At 36.6% G+C, this 17,391-nt stretch overlaps 1 protein-coding gene across 1 annotated transcript in view; it reads left to right on the top strand.

Moving 5' to 3' along the window:
* LOC122787982 (melatonin receptor type 1B-like) overlaps positions 1 to 4,144 on the top strand; it is a 43,994-nt gene extending 39,850 nt beyond the window's left edge. The window contains exon 6 of the mRNA XM_044054910.1: positions 3,357 to 4,144. Within this exon, the coding sequence (XP_043910845.1) occupies positions 3,357 to 4,144 (788 nt within the window). The remainder of the gene's footprint in view (positions 1 to 3,356) is intronic.
* The last annotated feature ends 13,247 nt before the right edge of the window (positions 4,145 to 17,391 follow it).

Here is a 17,391-nt window from a genome sequence, read left to right as displayed (position 1 = left end):
GGATATGTTATGTCAGCACAACAATTTCGTTTTTAGCATTGAAGACCTCAATTTATTGTAATATTTACGGTCATGTCATGTTTTACCATGTCTTTGAGTGTGGTTAGGAGACCTAGTTCCATATCTACCTATACATATATATGTATTCGACCCACGCTGTGAGGGGTATTGATTTGTTTAAATTTATTATAATATTATATTTAATTATATATACTCACTATACATATTTAATCAATGAATTAATAATTTTTTATATACATATGTGGTGTAAATTTAGGTTAGGTAGGAATTGTTATTGTGAATAATAGTCTATTGTTTGAACTGGTACTAATGATTGAACTTTTCATACCTAAATTTAATACACATGAACATACAGATCACATACTTTATTTTATTTTTGAATTCTTGTATGTTGTATTTGTTTGGTTGAATATTTAAATTTTTATATTTTATATTCATATTTTATACTTCATATTTTTACATTACAATTAATTAATTTAATAAATTCTGGACTATTTTGGTTATTATTAGGAATGCCATTGTTGGTTTTTAAGTATTATATACATTTTTCATCAATCACATTTAGTTAGTCATGACATTCCATGCCGAATGAATTTATTTAATTATAGGTAGTGGTTAGGCTGGACGCTGTTTGTATGTGGTCCCTACTCACTGATGTACTGTTTATTTAATTAATTTACTAAGTGAGAAGGGTACTTAAGGCGAGAGTGTTTGCAACATTGCCGTAAGTCTGATGAAGTTCAGGCAGGGACCTGAACGAAAAACGCATGTTTGAGCGTTTTACGTTATTGTTCTGTTTTGGCGTGTGGTGCAGTTTCTATTAAACTACTGGATTTTAACTTCAAAACCTCAGAGCAGCGTGGTTTATTATTACATCTTTTGCCAAGGTTACTTCTCCATTCGTTTTGGCGTATTTTTTGGCATCCGCCATCCAGGATACTATTGTGGCATCTTCTCCTGTTTCTTTGTGTTGTTTTGCCATTTACACCGTGTTACCAGTTTTCAATCGGGGATATATATGTGTGTGTGTGTGTGTGTGTGTGTGTGTGTGTGTGTGTGTGTGTGTGTATGCACATATATATATATATATATATATGTGCATACACACACACACACACACACACACACACACACACACACACACACACACACACACACACACACACACACGCATAGGTCTACTTCAAAACATCAACTTACCAGAATACCAAATCCCGCTTCATAGAGAGAACTTCTCCGAATCTTCAGTACATTAAACACCCGGAACAACAAAAACTAACCCTGGGTAAACAACCACTTGACCACCAAGACAAAACAATAAACAGCGAAATAAGAAAACCCTCCAAATGTGGGCTTCATCTCCCACACCCCTCGATGTGGGGGTCTCTGCCCCCACCTTCTAACTAAATATACTAACTCTGAGATTGCACTATAGTGGGGAAAGGGCAAGGTTCACCATGGTGGCCAAGTGGTTCTTTCCCGGGGTTGATTTTCGTTGTTCCAGAAGTTCGATGTACTGAAGATTTGATGTTGTCTATATGAAGCGGGATTCAATATTCTGGTACTTTGATGGTTTGAAGGGGACAAATTATAACAAGAGAGAAAGTTAAGAATTCCCAAACATTATTCTTCGAATAATAGTGATGATAACATCAAATTCTGAAAGAACTCTGGCTGAACATTTGAAGACTGGGTTGCAAACTACAAGTGTCCGCACAATAAACACACATTTAAGTGACTGTCCTACTAATACTTGGGTACACTGATAATAAGATAAACTTCACAAGACTGATACTCAGCAAATGAGCATACTTCTTGAGGATAACAATATTAATTCTGCTTTTGAAGGGATAAACTCCACTGCACTCTCCTGTGGGGAACTGGACCCTGGCTGACATCCGTCTTAGATAATAATCTTAAGGTGTGCAGCTTTAAAGAAAAATGGAATTTTTTTCTGTAAAGGTAGTGAATCTTGCAGTAATGTTTGTAAATATATGATCTTGGAGTGAGTATACTTCACATGGTGGATACAGAGTGGCTTATCCCTGCAAAACTCTCTCTCTCTCTAATTACTGTCAATTTTTGTGACCGTAATGGCTAATTGACTCCCCTAGTTAATGATGTGCACTTCCATTTTTTTCCACTAATGGACATTTATCTAGTTTGCATTTTGATATTTTGAATATTTGATTTTATGCACTAAAATATTTAGAATCTTTTTACTCATAGAAAGCAGATCAGTGAATATATGATAAATATTGTACTGCCCACCTAAGTAACACTCCGTAGTACTTCCATTACGGAGCTGCTGGTGAAAGTGGTATCAGAGAGAACAGTTTCAGAACAACACTAGGTCCACTAACCACCTGGTTCTGAAAGCTATTACAAGTAAAAGAAGATGCTGCCCTGCTCAGTCTAGGATATCATTGCCCTGGAATTGAGAAGAACAGGTTCCTACAAGACATAAAGATGGCTAGGTCCACTTAGTATGTGAAATTGTTTACATTTTGCCAGGATTACATGTTCAAGAGGAAGACTAAGGTGTAAGGGAAGGAGGAACTGAGTAATTTATGTAACACTGGAGTGAATGAGTATTGTAAAGAAAGGAAACATATATTTAATGTATAATACATGAAAAAATGTTAACTTTTTTTTTTTCTTTTCTGTTAATGAATGTGTGCCTGTGCCTTTAGTGATAATTTAATAAATGTGTTTGAAAAAGTTTACAGACCTGTCTGGCTTTGTCTCCTTCTATATGTTACTGATACGCCATCCAACACAAAGTGCCAAAAAAAAAAAAAAAAAATCATTGGTTAAGTGCAATCTGCAGGCTATCCCAATGGTACAGAAATGGAAGACTATTAGGACAAATGGTCCTTACCTGCTCTTATACGGTTTCTTGTTTGCCCTTGCATTAATGAGCTCCTTGTTTGCCACTACCCATATAAACACAAATCGATTCCATGCTGATACTACGTTTTACTGATGAGATGTTTCCTCATATTACAGCTTATGTTTCAACTCTGTTTATCTTAATTCATTCCCTGGTGGTTTTAACTGTAATTTACTTACAATAAGATTTGAAGTTTATGTTTAAGCAAGTTATTAGAACTACTTCAATGAGTACTTGCAGTGCTATGCATGAATGTGTTAAAAGGGGAGTGTTCTACTTACTGATAATACATTGCAAGGATGCAATAAACTGGTAACATGCCTAAAATGAATATCTCAAGTAAAGATATAATATGATTCAGTAACAAAGAAACTAAGAATACCTAGAAGATGAAAATATATAAGTTAATTATTATACTGTTTTGTTTCTGCTTTTTTTGTAGGTAATGTCTTTGTTGTCAGCTTAGCTGTGGCTGATATGTTATTAGCTGTGTACCCGTACCCTGTGTCCTTGGTTTCGATGTTCCATAATGGCTGGGTATTAGGAGATATACACTGTAAGGCAAGTGGATTTATTCAAGGACTGAGTGTTGTGGGATCGGTCTTCAATATTACAGCAATTGCCATAAATAGATACTGCTTTATCTGTCACAGCAAGATATACAGCAAATTGTACAGCCTGAAAAATACGTTTGGTTGTGTTGGACTCATATGGATTCTGACCATCGCTGTGGTTTTACCGTCTTTCTGCATTGATGCTTACCAGTACAATCCAGTGATATACTGTTGCACTTTAGGACAGACAGTGAGTTCAGCATTCACCACTGCTACAGTAACTATCCATTTTCTAGTTCCAGTAATTATTGTTATATTTTGTTACATAAAGATATGGGCCCTTGTGGTTGCTGTGAAAAATCGTGTAAGACAAGACAGTAAACAGAAACTAAAACCAAAGGAAATAAAACACTTCTTTTCAATGTTTATTGTTTTTGTGGTCTTTTTAATTTGCTGGGGCCCGCCAAATTTCACTGCTTTAGCTATAGTAATTAACCCTACAGATGTAATACTTAACATACCAGCTTGGATGTTTTCTGCAACTTACTTCATGGCAACCTTTAACTGCTTTGTTAATAGTTTTCTTTATGGGATCCTGAACCAGAATTTCCGAAAGGAGTACATTAGAATATTAATATCTACCTGTGGCATATTTTATTCTCATATCATAAAGTAAAAAAAAATGTGAAAGCAACTTCCCAAACACTAATAAAGGAAGCACAAGTAATGCAATGATTGTGGTACTGGTTAGAGTAAGACTGCAAGAAATTCAGATGATCTTTGTGAAAATTATGACTAGATTGTACATAAGCATGACATAAAATGGTAACTGCTGTTGTTAAATTGAATTTACTCATCTTTGTTAGTAAAGGCTTTTTATTAAAATGATATGCAAAAATAAATTACTAATAAATTATCAATGACACCATTATGAAAATAAACATTTTTAAAATAAAACTATATGGAAATATAGTGTTTGTTTTTTCCTGAATTATATAAAATGTTACTATAATTCCGTTTTTTTTTTGTTTGTTTTTTGCTTCATTTTACCAGTGCATAGCAATTGTGCTAATAAATTGACAACTTAATCTTACTCAGCAGGTATATAAAAACATAAATTGACCTGTTAGACTCTGGAGTATGTGATGTCTTTTCTATATCCATTCCTTTTCTTCCGCATTGCCTGCAACCATCAGCTTTTTTGTGCTCTACCTGACCCATTAATTCTTCATGGTAACAGCTGGGCACGAGTCATCAGAGAGTCATCCATGAGAGTTTTGGTTAATTTGACAGCAGCTCCACCTCCTGAGCCAGGTACACGAGAACCATATCCCAAAAGGACTCACTATGTCTTCTCCATGAAATAGCATGCTTTTGTGTACCAGTGTTGGAGGTTATACCCTTGCAGTGACTTAGTGAGCAGGTTGCATGCACCAACTTGTTTTTGTTTCTGTTATCCCCTCCTCTAAGGGGCTGTAGCAATGTGACTTGCTCTGTTCCCTCTCATTCACGAAAAGTGCACACACATTATCCCCACATCAGCTTCAAGAGATGCCTGAGCTGCTAAGTGAATCAAGATCACTTAGATCAAAAATCAGGGATTTATCTCATGTATGATTGGCCTAAAGTATGTTTGCTTGACCAATGCATTTTGGACATCAGATTGAATATTAATGGGAGGGGTTAGGGTTACTGCAAGAAAGGCATTGTTCTTCACCTAGGAAATGCAGTATACCTGGGAAGTCCAACTGGACTCAGTACTCATTTTCAGAGGAGGCTCAGGGGAAAAGGCTCCAAATGTGTGGGGAGGGGATGAGCCAGTATTTGTCTATCTCATCCTAAATGTTCATACTATGTGATTCCGAGTAAGTTACTTAACCATGCAGTGCCCTGGGTCAACTAAAAATTGTTCTATTTTCCTCAGCAGTCACCTGGATCTCATAGCTATGTACTATACCAATTAGACATTTGACTCGTTGCTTTCAATAGCAATCATAGTCTTTAAATAAGCAGGTTTAGTTTTTTACTCTGCTTGAAAATATTTAAACTATTTTATTATCACTAGCAATTAATTATGTTAGAGTCTAACTCACTTTCAAATTTAACTAAAACTACTTATATCAAACTTTTAGAAAAAAAATGAAATAATATAATATCAATTTATATAAAGAGTTACCAGAGAGCCCATAATATTGGTAGTGCAGGATGGCTAAGAGAAAAACAGGGCTCATGCTTGTTGAATCTCATTTGTTTAACCAAAATATGTTTTTTCCTGTAAAATAATGTTAATACAGTACCTAGTTAGTTGAAAGCTTTCATATAATTACAGAAGCATGTCCCTGCCCAGAAGATCAGGCTATTAGTGAGCCAAGAACCTGAGTATAGAGTTCAGTGAAAGTGTACTCACTACTGCCCAGAAGGTCAAGTTACTCACCTGGGAACAAGTGTAAATACAAAGTAAGCTCAATGCATAACAGTGCATAGTGGAAATGCACTCACAAATTGCATCACCTAGAAGATGAATGTCCTCACCTGAGATCAAGTGATGTCATACACTTTTTCATCCAAAATCTTACTTTACTTATGTGGGACCAAGCACAAGAGACCTTATGTAAGACCATTGTATGTTTATAGTAGCTCAACACTCAACTTCAGTTTGTAATACTTTCTTTTTACTCACTAAGAATCCTGAATCCTGGCCACAGATATTGCTATCAGGTCCTTCTCATCTTCCACATCTAGCAGCAATTTCCAGAGGCATTGCTATTGGACAGACCTCTTGATCCCCCACATATGCTCAGTCAGTCCTAGCAGGGACTAGAAATGTTGTGTGTGCAATGGTGTGGGAGCCAGTGTTATAGGGTAGTTGTAAGCATCCTCCTTCACAGGACTGGTACAAAACGTACAACTGAGTGACTGTCACCTAGTCCCCCCTCTACCCTTCACTTAGCCCTCTGCCATCTCTCTGGTGAAATAATATAAACCAATGGTCAGTTCTGACAAAATATGTCATTGCACATCTCTGTATAACAGTGCAAGTTATCAATGAGAGAAGGTAGATTTTTATTACTGAATTGGATCTAATGCTGCACCTAGCATTACTGGACCCATTATGTTTTTTTTTTGTTTATACTGTATATGCATGATATACTGCAGTGGTGGTGCTGCGGTAGCGTTGTCGCCTCGCAGTTAGATATTGCCCGTTCGATTCTCAGTTAGAGCGTCTTCTGTGTGACGACATGAGTAAACGGGCGTTCCTTCGTTGAAGGTTGTGAGTTAGGCCCGGCAAGCTAGCACGTAAAACTCTACTGCCAATCATTAGCGGACCAGAGTTTCTCTGTGGTGACCCCTAAACGAGAAAAAGTCGATAGACACAAACAAACTGTATATGCATGATGCATAAAAAAAGAAAGACTAGCTGTTATTTATCACCTGTAATAGCCTGGGTTGCAATCATGAACTGTCAGCCTGACAAGTTACATACTGACATGCATACATAAATAAACAGATAAATAAAGGTGTAAATACATACATCACATTTAGTTATGTCACCAGTAAAGTGTTAGATTACCACAGTGTCTGATAATATCAAGTTTGCATACTTAATGTGAGCTGTTACAATATCTCTGTGACTGACGTGTCTGTGTAGGCCTTCATAGATTGTGGTCAGTGCATATCCACATTAATTTGACTGATTATGGTTGGTAGTTGCAACATGCTATGTAATACCTGAAGTGTACTGATTATGCTCAGTTATGCATTATATCAGCAAAATAAATAAATAAACAAATGAATAAACCAGCTATGCACTTTTCTATACTCAGAAAAGTTATGGAGCTTTTAAAGGTTTTACACTCTAGCTTTATGCTGCACAAGACATAATATCCACCACAGAACAGTATGAGAAATGTTTCATACCTTTGAAAGCTGTAATATACATTTTGTGCTTAGTCTCTTTCACACACACACACACACACACACACACACACACACACACACACACACACACACACACACACACACACACACACAGAGTAAAGTAGCATTATTTTTAAGCTGCTGCTTGAGCACATGTGCACTTCTGCATACTATTTGTGTGGCAGCCTAAGGATTTTACATTTTTCAAAGGTATATCATTCTTCATGCTCCTACCTTACCTCTCAGCTATCGATTTTTTGCAGAACGTCTGGACTTGTGCTTTACATTTTTGGTCTGCTCCTCATAAAATGTGTGGTTTTCTAGGAAACCATTGAGGATTGAAGTAATGAAATAATGAAAATCCAAGCTGATGTGAAATGCTAGTGTTTATAAAGACAATATTTAAAAATTGTCCCTATTGTTAGGCCTTTGCTCTCCTATTATTTTGACTTTGTTCAGATTTTTCATGATAAGAGCTTATGAGGTATGACTCCTACATTTTTTTTACTGTAACTGGTAGCATGTTAGGGCACATAATGCTATGACAAAGATTTGTGACAGAGTTTTTCTAATCATAACCAATTAGTTCCATCCATCCATCCTCAATCCCTTTTCCCATTTTGCACATGGGGTCAGGGTGTCATTTCAACAGTGACAATCATCTCGAGCCAAGGTTTATACCACTGGCTGGCTAGCCCTGCCACTGTAGTTCATTTGCATCACTCACTCACATGCAGACTCTCATCTATGGCCAATTTAGACTAACAATTCACCTACTGCATGTCTTTGGAATGTGGGTGGAAACCAGAGCACCTAGAGGAAACCCATGTGACCACAAGGAGGACATGCAGACTCTGCATGGAAGGCACCCTAGCTGAAAATCGAACTGGAGGACCTCTTGGTGTGAGGTGACAATGTTAACCGCTTCACCACTGAAGCCACCCCAATTACCAATTAGTTACGTGTTCTCAAAATGGATGTGAAGATTCACCTCTCGATCTTCACATCTGCCTTTGCCCTTGAGGTGAATTTCTTGACATCTGTTTCTTAAATTCATAGCAAGTAGACTATGACTGAATACTCAGCTATAGTTCCATATGCTATTAATCATTGAGTTTAGGTTAGGTCTTACAGTCCATGGTACCATCAGCAGGTAGCCATATTTTATTACAAGAATATACTGTAAGAATTAGTACTGTCAGCCTAGATCCAAACTGCGTTTTTGGATATTTTGTTGCTTACAGTAATTATATTTATGAAGAACTATTTTAGTTGGATTGACCCTAACTCCCGTTTACCTGTTATAGACAGAGCATAATCGCATTAACACTTTCTGACCATAGCCCAGGACAACTGATGTACTCTGTTCAGATTTAAATTAATTTACCACATACATTAACAGAGAACATGTCGGCATTTAGGGAACAGAGTGCAGTACACATTAATACCAGAGAAATGTAAAAAAAAAAAAAAAAATTAAAATGTGGAACTGCTGCAGAAACATCACAGTTAGTATAAGAAGGTTATCAAATGATGACCTGCTGACCTAAGGAGACCAATTAGTAACTTGCAGAGTTTAGGTGAATAGTACCTATTAATGCAGAGACATTAAATTAGACATATGCTAAGTAATTGTTCTAAAGTTATTAAAAACAAAAACACATACTCTGAACAGCAAAACGTTTTCTCGGTTGACCAGTATTCCATTTTATTATAGTTAAACAGCAAAAATATTAAAACTAGAACCCTAATAAACTTAAGCGTTTAATGGTTTATGGTTTTAGCTTTTTAAAAGTTAATTGGCTTTGATTATATGCTTAATTGAACCTATTGGATTGACTTAAAAAAAATGGCTTTTAACTGTGCTCTGTATCTGAAGAAGTTTAGCCAAGGTGCTAAATGAAAAGCGCTTAGGTTTATTAAGCTTCTATTTTTATTATTTTTACTATTTAACTACAATAAAGTGGAGTACAGGTCAACCGAGAATACTTTTTGCTGTCCTAAAGTTATTAGACAAAAAGAGAGAGAAAAAATGTTGAGTACAGTGACATGACTTTTAACGTTACACAGCTTATTTCAGTGTGAAAGAAATAAAATTGAGTTTTTGACACCTGTAGATGAAATGATCGCAAAACTGTATTAACACAGAGCTATTACTATAAATATACCTAGTTACATTCAGTTACAGGAGGCAAGATGGAGAAGTAGAAAAAAAAGGATTTATATAACATAAGTTAAACACATATTTATACTAGCTTTTATAAAGAGCTAAAAATATAAATAATGTATAATTGTGAAACAATTGTTCAACACCAAAGTGCCCCTGTCCACAGGAGCATCCAAAGTCTTTCCCATGTCCTTTCTCTGTTGCCAGGCAGGCAGAATTGTCCTGTACCAGCTGCTTCTACTAGTATAGTTGGTTTAGACTTTGATTTCCATTTTCTAGTAATTGCTTTTTTGACAGCCACCATAATTAGACTCAGAAAGGTTACTATGTCTAGACAATTCTGATTCTGTATCATAGCTTAGAAAAAATAATTTCCCTAGATACAGCAATTTGCCTACCCAGTATCCCTGATAGAGCGGTCTGCAGGGAATCTTTAAAGTCTTCCCACTCATTACTCTCACAGAAAATATGTTCCCAATTGCCTCTTTCTTCCCCATCACACCTACAACATTTGTTGTCTACCTGAGGAAAAATTATCTGGAGTCTAGTTGGGGAATAAACAAACCTATGTAAATATATCCAAGCAAAAATCCTAAATCTTCTAGATTTTGTTGCATATTTGGGAGACATACATATGTCCCCTCATTGTTTCTTTGTGAATTACTTATCCAGTCTCTCTTCCCAATCCTTTCTAACTTCCTCTGATTGATTCTTATAGTTATCAAGCAATATTTTATATGCTCTACTAATTATTCCTTTTTTAACAGCAGCTTTTGTTTTAGATTCTACTAAAAACTGTATCAGTGCTGGCCTTTCGTTTAGCCCCCCCCCCCCATTTCTTTCTCTTTGCCTGTACTCTGATATTAATCCTTGATAGGGAAGACAATCACGTTCCAAATAAATTCTTGGTATCTTCCCAATGCTATTACCTTTCCCTCTCTAGTTATTTGATCCCAATACCAAATAAGATATTAGCAGAATACAAGAAATACATTAGTCTTAAACACACTCCAAGAACATGCACCACCTCTAACTAACAAATTACTATGCCAGATTGCATGCTATTATTATCTATACATATTGTCAGCTACTGCTATACATATAGCACTCAATACAGACTTTTTTTATATATACCTCAAACCAGTGGCGGCTCATGGCATCAGACTGCAGGACTGCAGCCCCCCCAGCTGTGTGAGGAAAAAAGAAAAGCACAACTTCTGAAATAAAATATTTTTTTAAAGTAATGAAAAAAACTCAAATAACAAGCGAAGTGAAAAACAAAAAGATGTCAAACAGCCACTCGCAAAGTACTACTTTAACGTATAAAAAGTTTATTACAACTAAACACGTTTTCGTCACTCTACTAGAGTAACTTCTTCAGAAGTAAACCAACTACAATGTTGCAGTTTATTTAAAACCGGCCGCCCTAAGACACATGTGATAGCGCTGGCCAGCCAGTATTCAACATTTGATAAAAGACAAATTCAAAGCCACAACGGGAAGTTTGATAACTGGTTTAGATATTGAAACTTTCAATTAATTAAGCATGTGTGCTAAAAAATGGAAACACAGTAACAAACAAAATCAGTACATTATAAGAAAACTTTTAAAAAGGCACCATTTTTAAAAAACACAGGTAACCATGCGTAAAAAGTCGTGTAATTAACCACGGACTATTTAGTAACACCATTATGCATAAGAACTGTAAAAACTACAATAATCAGTACTTAAAACTCAGCAATAATGTGTTAAATGTTAAAACAATAGCAACATCTCTAGAGAGACTTTTATCTCATGCAACTCTTAAGTTTCGGTAAGCAAGCTATATTACAATTTTCATTGAGACCAGGATGGGAAAATGCATTTAATGCCAGTTGCCATTCAATTTCTCGAGACTCTAAAAGTAATGAAGTTGGACCTCCCCTAATGTCTTGTACAAGTTGATCTATTGCTTGAAATTGAAAAGTATGACCTGCTTTCAAATTAATATGTTTAACAAGAGCATTGTCATTTTTATTTTTAGAAATGGCATATGCATGTTCATAGATTCTCTCACGGAATCTCTCTAGAGATGTTGCTATCATTTTAACCTTTAACACATTATTGCTGAGTTTTAAGTACTGATTATTGTAGTTTTTACAGTTCTTATGCATAATGGTGTTACTAAATAGTCCGTGGCTAATTACACAACTTTTTACGCATGGTTACCTGTGTTTTTTTGAAAATGGTGCCTTTTTTAAAAGTTTTCTTATAATGTACTGATTTTGTTTGATGCTGTGTTTCCATTTTTTAGCACACATGCTTAATTAAAAGAAAGTTTCAATATCTAAACCAGTTATCAAACTTCACGTTGTTGCTTTGAATTGTCTTTTATCAAATGTTGAATACTGGTTGGCCAGCGCTATCACATGTGTCTTAGGGCAGCCGGTTTTAAATAAACTGTAACATTGTAGTTGGTTTACTTCTGAAGAAGTTACTCTAGTAGAGTGACAAAAACGTGTTTAGTTGTAATAAACTTTTTATACATTAAAGTAGTACTTTGCGAGTGGCTGTTTAACATCTTTTTATTTTTTTAAAGTAAGAAACTTGCCAGGCTTGCTATAAAAATGAGTCCGAGTGACTCGCAAAGTCCCGGAACTCGAACTGCGCATGCTCGTTGCTCTGCGAGTTCTGGGGTTTTTTTTCTTTTTCGCTGCCTGCTGGACTGTTTCTGACTGCTGTAAAGGCAGTCCAGACTATGGGTAGTTCTGCATCAGTGTGTGATGCCTAGAAGTCTGTGCAGTAACCGCACAGTAAAGTGGAAGGGGGGCGGACTACCACGTCCGCAGGCATGTACCGTAATGTGAATGGCAGGGTGACTACTGACTGGTCCTCACTCTCTTTTTGAAAAAGAGAGTGAGAAACAATCAGTATTATCAAGCAATGTGCAGGACGAGACAGGTACTTTTGCCTTTGGCTTTTGCTCTAGCTACCGACCGTACTTATGCACGGGTACACTAGTGCCACTGCTGCCTATTATTAAATAATCTCAGTATCTGGCTATCTGATTTTCTTTGGGTTGGGAGTGCTTTTGCTTCCAAGTTCACAGAGATGTCGGACTCAGAGAGAGGAAAAATTGTGGAGTGTGGATTCCTGAGTAGTCCTTCAGTAGCACTAGCAGCCAGCTACTTAAAAAAAAAAAAAAGCCTTCTCGTCGTGAGTGACGGTTAGAAATGGACTACGGACACAGTTTCAAAGTCAATCGCTCATTTTTTTGAGGTAAATGTGTCTATGCTGTGCCGATTGACAAATTAGGGTCACCCTGGCCTTTTCTTTTGCTCATAAAGGTTCAGTTCCTCATGTTCTATCTGTAATTTTCTTTTCATTGGTCGCTGCAGTCTAAGGCTGAGTTATCATGCACTGGACCTGAATGTACACCAGTTTGTACACCCAATCTTCATCAACATGATTGTATTTCCCCATGCTTCAGTGTTACCTCTAACTGTCTGGAGTTGCAGACAACATAGCATTCTGTAAGATGAGAATAAAGTCTATTGTAACACAAACAGATGGCTTTTCTAGTTGGTACAGAATCTTTTACCATACTAAGGAGCTGTCCCTTGATATGTCACCCTTTACTGCAGTCTTCTTTACTTATTTGCTTCTGGATGAAGTTTTAAAAGTTACTCTCACTATTAGAATATATCTGAAAAGGACTATACTTTTCTGTCTTCCCTGCCTATTTCTGTTTAAATATGTTGTATGCAAAAATATCTCTAGCATTTACTACAGGTCATACTGATAAAGTATTAGTAAGTCTCATTATGCTGGAATCATTCTATTGAATGCTAGAAGAAATTCAAAAATAAATATGTTTCTGTCCACATGATAACCAAGCAAGTAATTGCTCCAATGAATCCAAAATTTTCCCAGTGACACTTTTTGCTTATTTATTTATGTACTGATGTTTTCCTATTCTCTGTTCGCCTGAGCATCCCTTCTGAGCACGTGCATGTTGTTATACACAGTAGTCTTCTCTTTGCATCTGCCACACATTCTGCTATATCCTTTTCATTTAAAAAAATATATGGTTTCTAATAATCTCCAGCTCTTCTATTTCCAAGAAGCTGATACTCTGGCCACATAGTCGTTTCTCACACAGCTACTCGTTCAGATCCTATGCAGTTTTAGCAACCTTCACCTACAACGTCTGCCATTCCCATTACTATATCTTAATGTTATGGCCACAGTTGCTAGCAGTATTCTGGTAATTACAATTGCATCTGCATAAGTGGATGTACTGCATCGAAATAGACAATCATTTTTAAGACATAAACAGTCTACCTACTTCTTGATGATCTTGTTCTCCAAAGACTAATTTATTTTACCTTAATTTGTATTCTGATTCTGATACCCAAGGATGACAACTCCACCTCCAAACTGGTTCTACAACTACAGTATACCATAACTAAGCCTTTGTAGTTTCTGGAGTTTATGGGTCTGTATGTGTTCCAGTTTACAGGAATGTAATGTTAAAGCTGGTTGTAGCTTGGGGAGGCTGGTCCAGCCTTTCACCATTCTTTCCATGAAATAGGAACTTTTGCACATTCAGAGGGGGGCTCTCACCATATGGTATGGCCTACTTTATGCAACTTTTTTAAAACTGATTTCTTAATGCATAACTTAACCCCTGTTAAATGCTAGTGCTACGATTATTTAAGTCTTGTTCTTTACTTTATTATGTCATGTCATCATGCCATTTGCCATTAATAACTACAAGATGATATTTTTATATTGTCTTTACTCAGTTTCTGCAGCCCTCATCTAAACAGTGTCTGTGTGTGTGTATATTATGCTTCATATAGGTTATTTTGTTTTACTGCCAGCATAGCTACGTATCTGCAGGCTGCTCAGCTATTATAATTAGTTAATAAATGTGTTATCATTTAGTGCAAGCAAGTGATCATAGGCAAGTGGTTACTGTAGCCTGCAAATCAATTTTCTAGCACATCAGTCTGTTGTGATGCTTTGATCTGCTGTATATGCCAAAATGCACTTTATATTTTCACTTCCTGACTTTGACTTGACACCCAAATATGAAATTTTCAGTGATTTACTTGATTGCCATTTGTTTAGTTTGCCATATATGCATTCCATCTTTCTTGACTGTGTCAATGAGCATTACCAATTATAACTTATACATTTGGTTTTATTACGGTGGTGCTGCGGTAGCGCTGTTGCCTCACAGTAAGACGTTGTCCCGTTCAATTCTCAGCTAGAGCGTCTTCTGTCTGGAGACATGCAAGAATGGGCGTACCTTCGCTGAAGGTTGTGCATCAGGGCTGGCAACTCGGCACTTAAAAATCTACTGCCAATCATTAGTGGACCGGAGTTCCGCTGTGGTGACCCCTAACCGGGAAAAGCCGAAAGACACAACAACAACAACAACAACAACAACAGTATAATCTAGAAGTGCATGTGTATTTGTTGTGGCATAGTTCACTTCCGCTTTTTTACCATGAAGAACTTCATTTCGGCCTAACTTTAACCGAAAATGAATAGAAATGCTGTAGCTGTATAAGCAGAAAATATTGTTGGAAGACTCACCTTAAAAAGACAAGATTAAAAGGAATGTGCAATTGTTTAATAAGTATGCTGGCTACTTGCACAACTTGAGGCAGTTTTAAACGTATTTTACAGCAGCTGGAACTGGTTTCCTTATTTTTATTGCTGTACTGCCAGTATACTTTCAAGTTTTATTTATTCAGTTGTTTCTTTTGAGGAAACCATATTTATGATGATTTATGCATTTCAGTTAGGATACTTATTTTAAACTGGACATTGTAGATTTAGGAATGAAAATAAAATGGTTAAAGACCGGAACTGTGTGGCAGCAAACTGTTACTGTATCCCATTCCTCCTACTCCTCTGCAGCAGGTGGAATACCCCTCCAGCACAGTTACAGACATCATACATCACATACATTCTTCTGTACAACTATCAAACAAAGTGGAACATGCAGAATGTCTGAACCTGCCAAACTGATAGAATTTGTTGCATTCTTCCTCAGTTACAAAACTTCGTACTACATCTCTTTCTTGGCATTTTTCTCATCATTGGTTCCCACATGCAGAGTTGAAGACATTTTGTCATCATTTTTCAGTGGGGTGGTGGTTTCTGAGATGTCATTAATCTTGCCCAAGACAGGCACATGAGGATTGTTTTGATACTGATGACCACTGAATTTAATTATAGAAATCTCTGCTGCTGTTCTCCTGCAGGTGTCTGCACAATCTGTATCGGCAGTTGTTATGTCTAATGTTTAAGGCATATGTTTTAGCTTGTTTCTTTTGTTATACCACTGTTTTTTTTTCTATTTAATTAAATCTAACCAGTTGATCCACACTGAGCTCAGCATTTTACTCTGTTAATGTGTTGTCATAAATGATTACTGAATGGCATATTGAATGTTTAACTGTGCTATCAGTTGCTCTTGTAAGTTTTTTTCTCTAATTTGAGGGTGTGTTAAATAGGATCATAGAAGGTTACCAGGCTAATGCCCCTGGGGCCCTTACAAGCCTAGCCAAGAGTTTATCCCCAAAAAGAAACCTCAGTCAGTACTTGTTGCCACTGTCAATGAGGGATACTGGTGGAAGTTGGAAAGCAATGTACATGACTGTTAAGTGACATAAGAGAAATCATTAAAGACTGAAGTTAGAAAGTAATGACAGACACAGGAGTTTCAGACTTCATATACCCTTCAGAAAATTCATGCTAATGCAAAACCTGTTGTTCTATCAATTTTCTAAGTTTGTAAGAAGAGAAATATTTAATATTTGTCCCTATTTTTGGTCCTCTGTGCCACTTTTATACATGGTTTTGTCCAGATTTCTTGCTCTAAGAGGTTGAAAGGTAAGCTGCAAGATGTATATTGCTGAATCTGACCTAGGCTAAAATCTGCTCATCATAAGTAACCTTAAATAAATGCGCACAAGCCTGAGAGATGTTTTATGCTGGCTAATGCAGCTTGAAATACACAGAAGGTGTAACTGGGCTAGGTATACATACAAACATACAAAATGAAAATCTGTGTACTGTAGACTGCAGTGTGAAAGCATATGTGTTCATTGTAAGTAAATGTATGGCAATGTGGATTTTATTTTACTCCTTTTACCTTAGCAGAGATGTTTGTTATCTCAGTATACTTTTATGTATCGATATCTGTGTTAATTGGATCTTTTCTCCCCGGGCCTCATTGAAAAGGGGTTTTATTGCTCAGTCAGATTTTCCCAGTAATCAAATGCAATAAATTAAATTTCCATATAGCAGTTACCTACACTATATGTTGTCGCAGCTTACTCCTGTCTTGGAGAGGAATAAAATTGCTAAACAGACCATGGAAAGGTTGGAATCTTAAAACTGTCCAATGGAAAGGAAGGGCAAACTACAATGTGTAGCTGACCATGCTATACTGTAAGTAGGCAATATGAGACAGAGAATAGTTGGAGCTTTTTGAGTCTGTCCAAATAGGACAAGTGTTTAAGGCCTAGGATCCTCTTTGTGAGGCTCTCTAGTTGTTTTATGCACCCTGTCTTCTGCCTGTTCCTTTTGCACTGCCTTCTCAGTTCTGCAAGAAACAGCTTCTTCATCAAGGATAATTGTAAACTGTTATATTGATGCTTAGCCCCATCTGTACTAGTTAGCAGTAGCACTAAATATTAAGCTAGTCCCAGTAATGCTGGCATAACAAGGAATATGTGTCCATTTTAGATGATGTTGGGCCAATTAAGTGATATGATCTTGAAAGTTAGTCATCCACAGTATTTGTATGCCAGTGAGGTGAGATTAGGTTGGTTTGG

This window comes from Protopterus annectens, chromosome 13.part0, assembly GCF_019279795.1.
Source record: "Protopterus annectens isolate FY-2018-M chromosome 13.part0, PAN1.0, whole genome shotgun sequence".
Classification (NCBI taxonomy): domain Eukaryota; kingdom Metazoa; phylum Chordata; order Ceratodontiformes; family Protopteridae; genus Protopterus; species Protopterus annectens.
The sequence above is the reverse complement of the archived record's forward strand: the minus strand, read 5'-3'. Positions and strand labels throughout refer to the sequence as shown.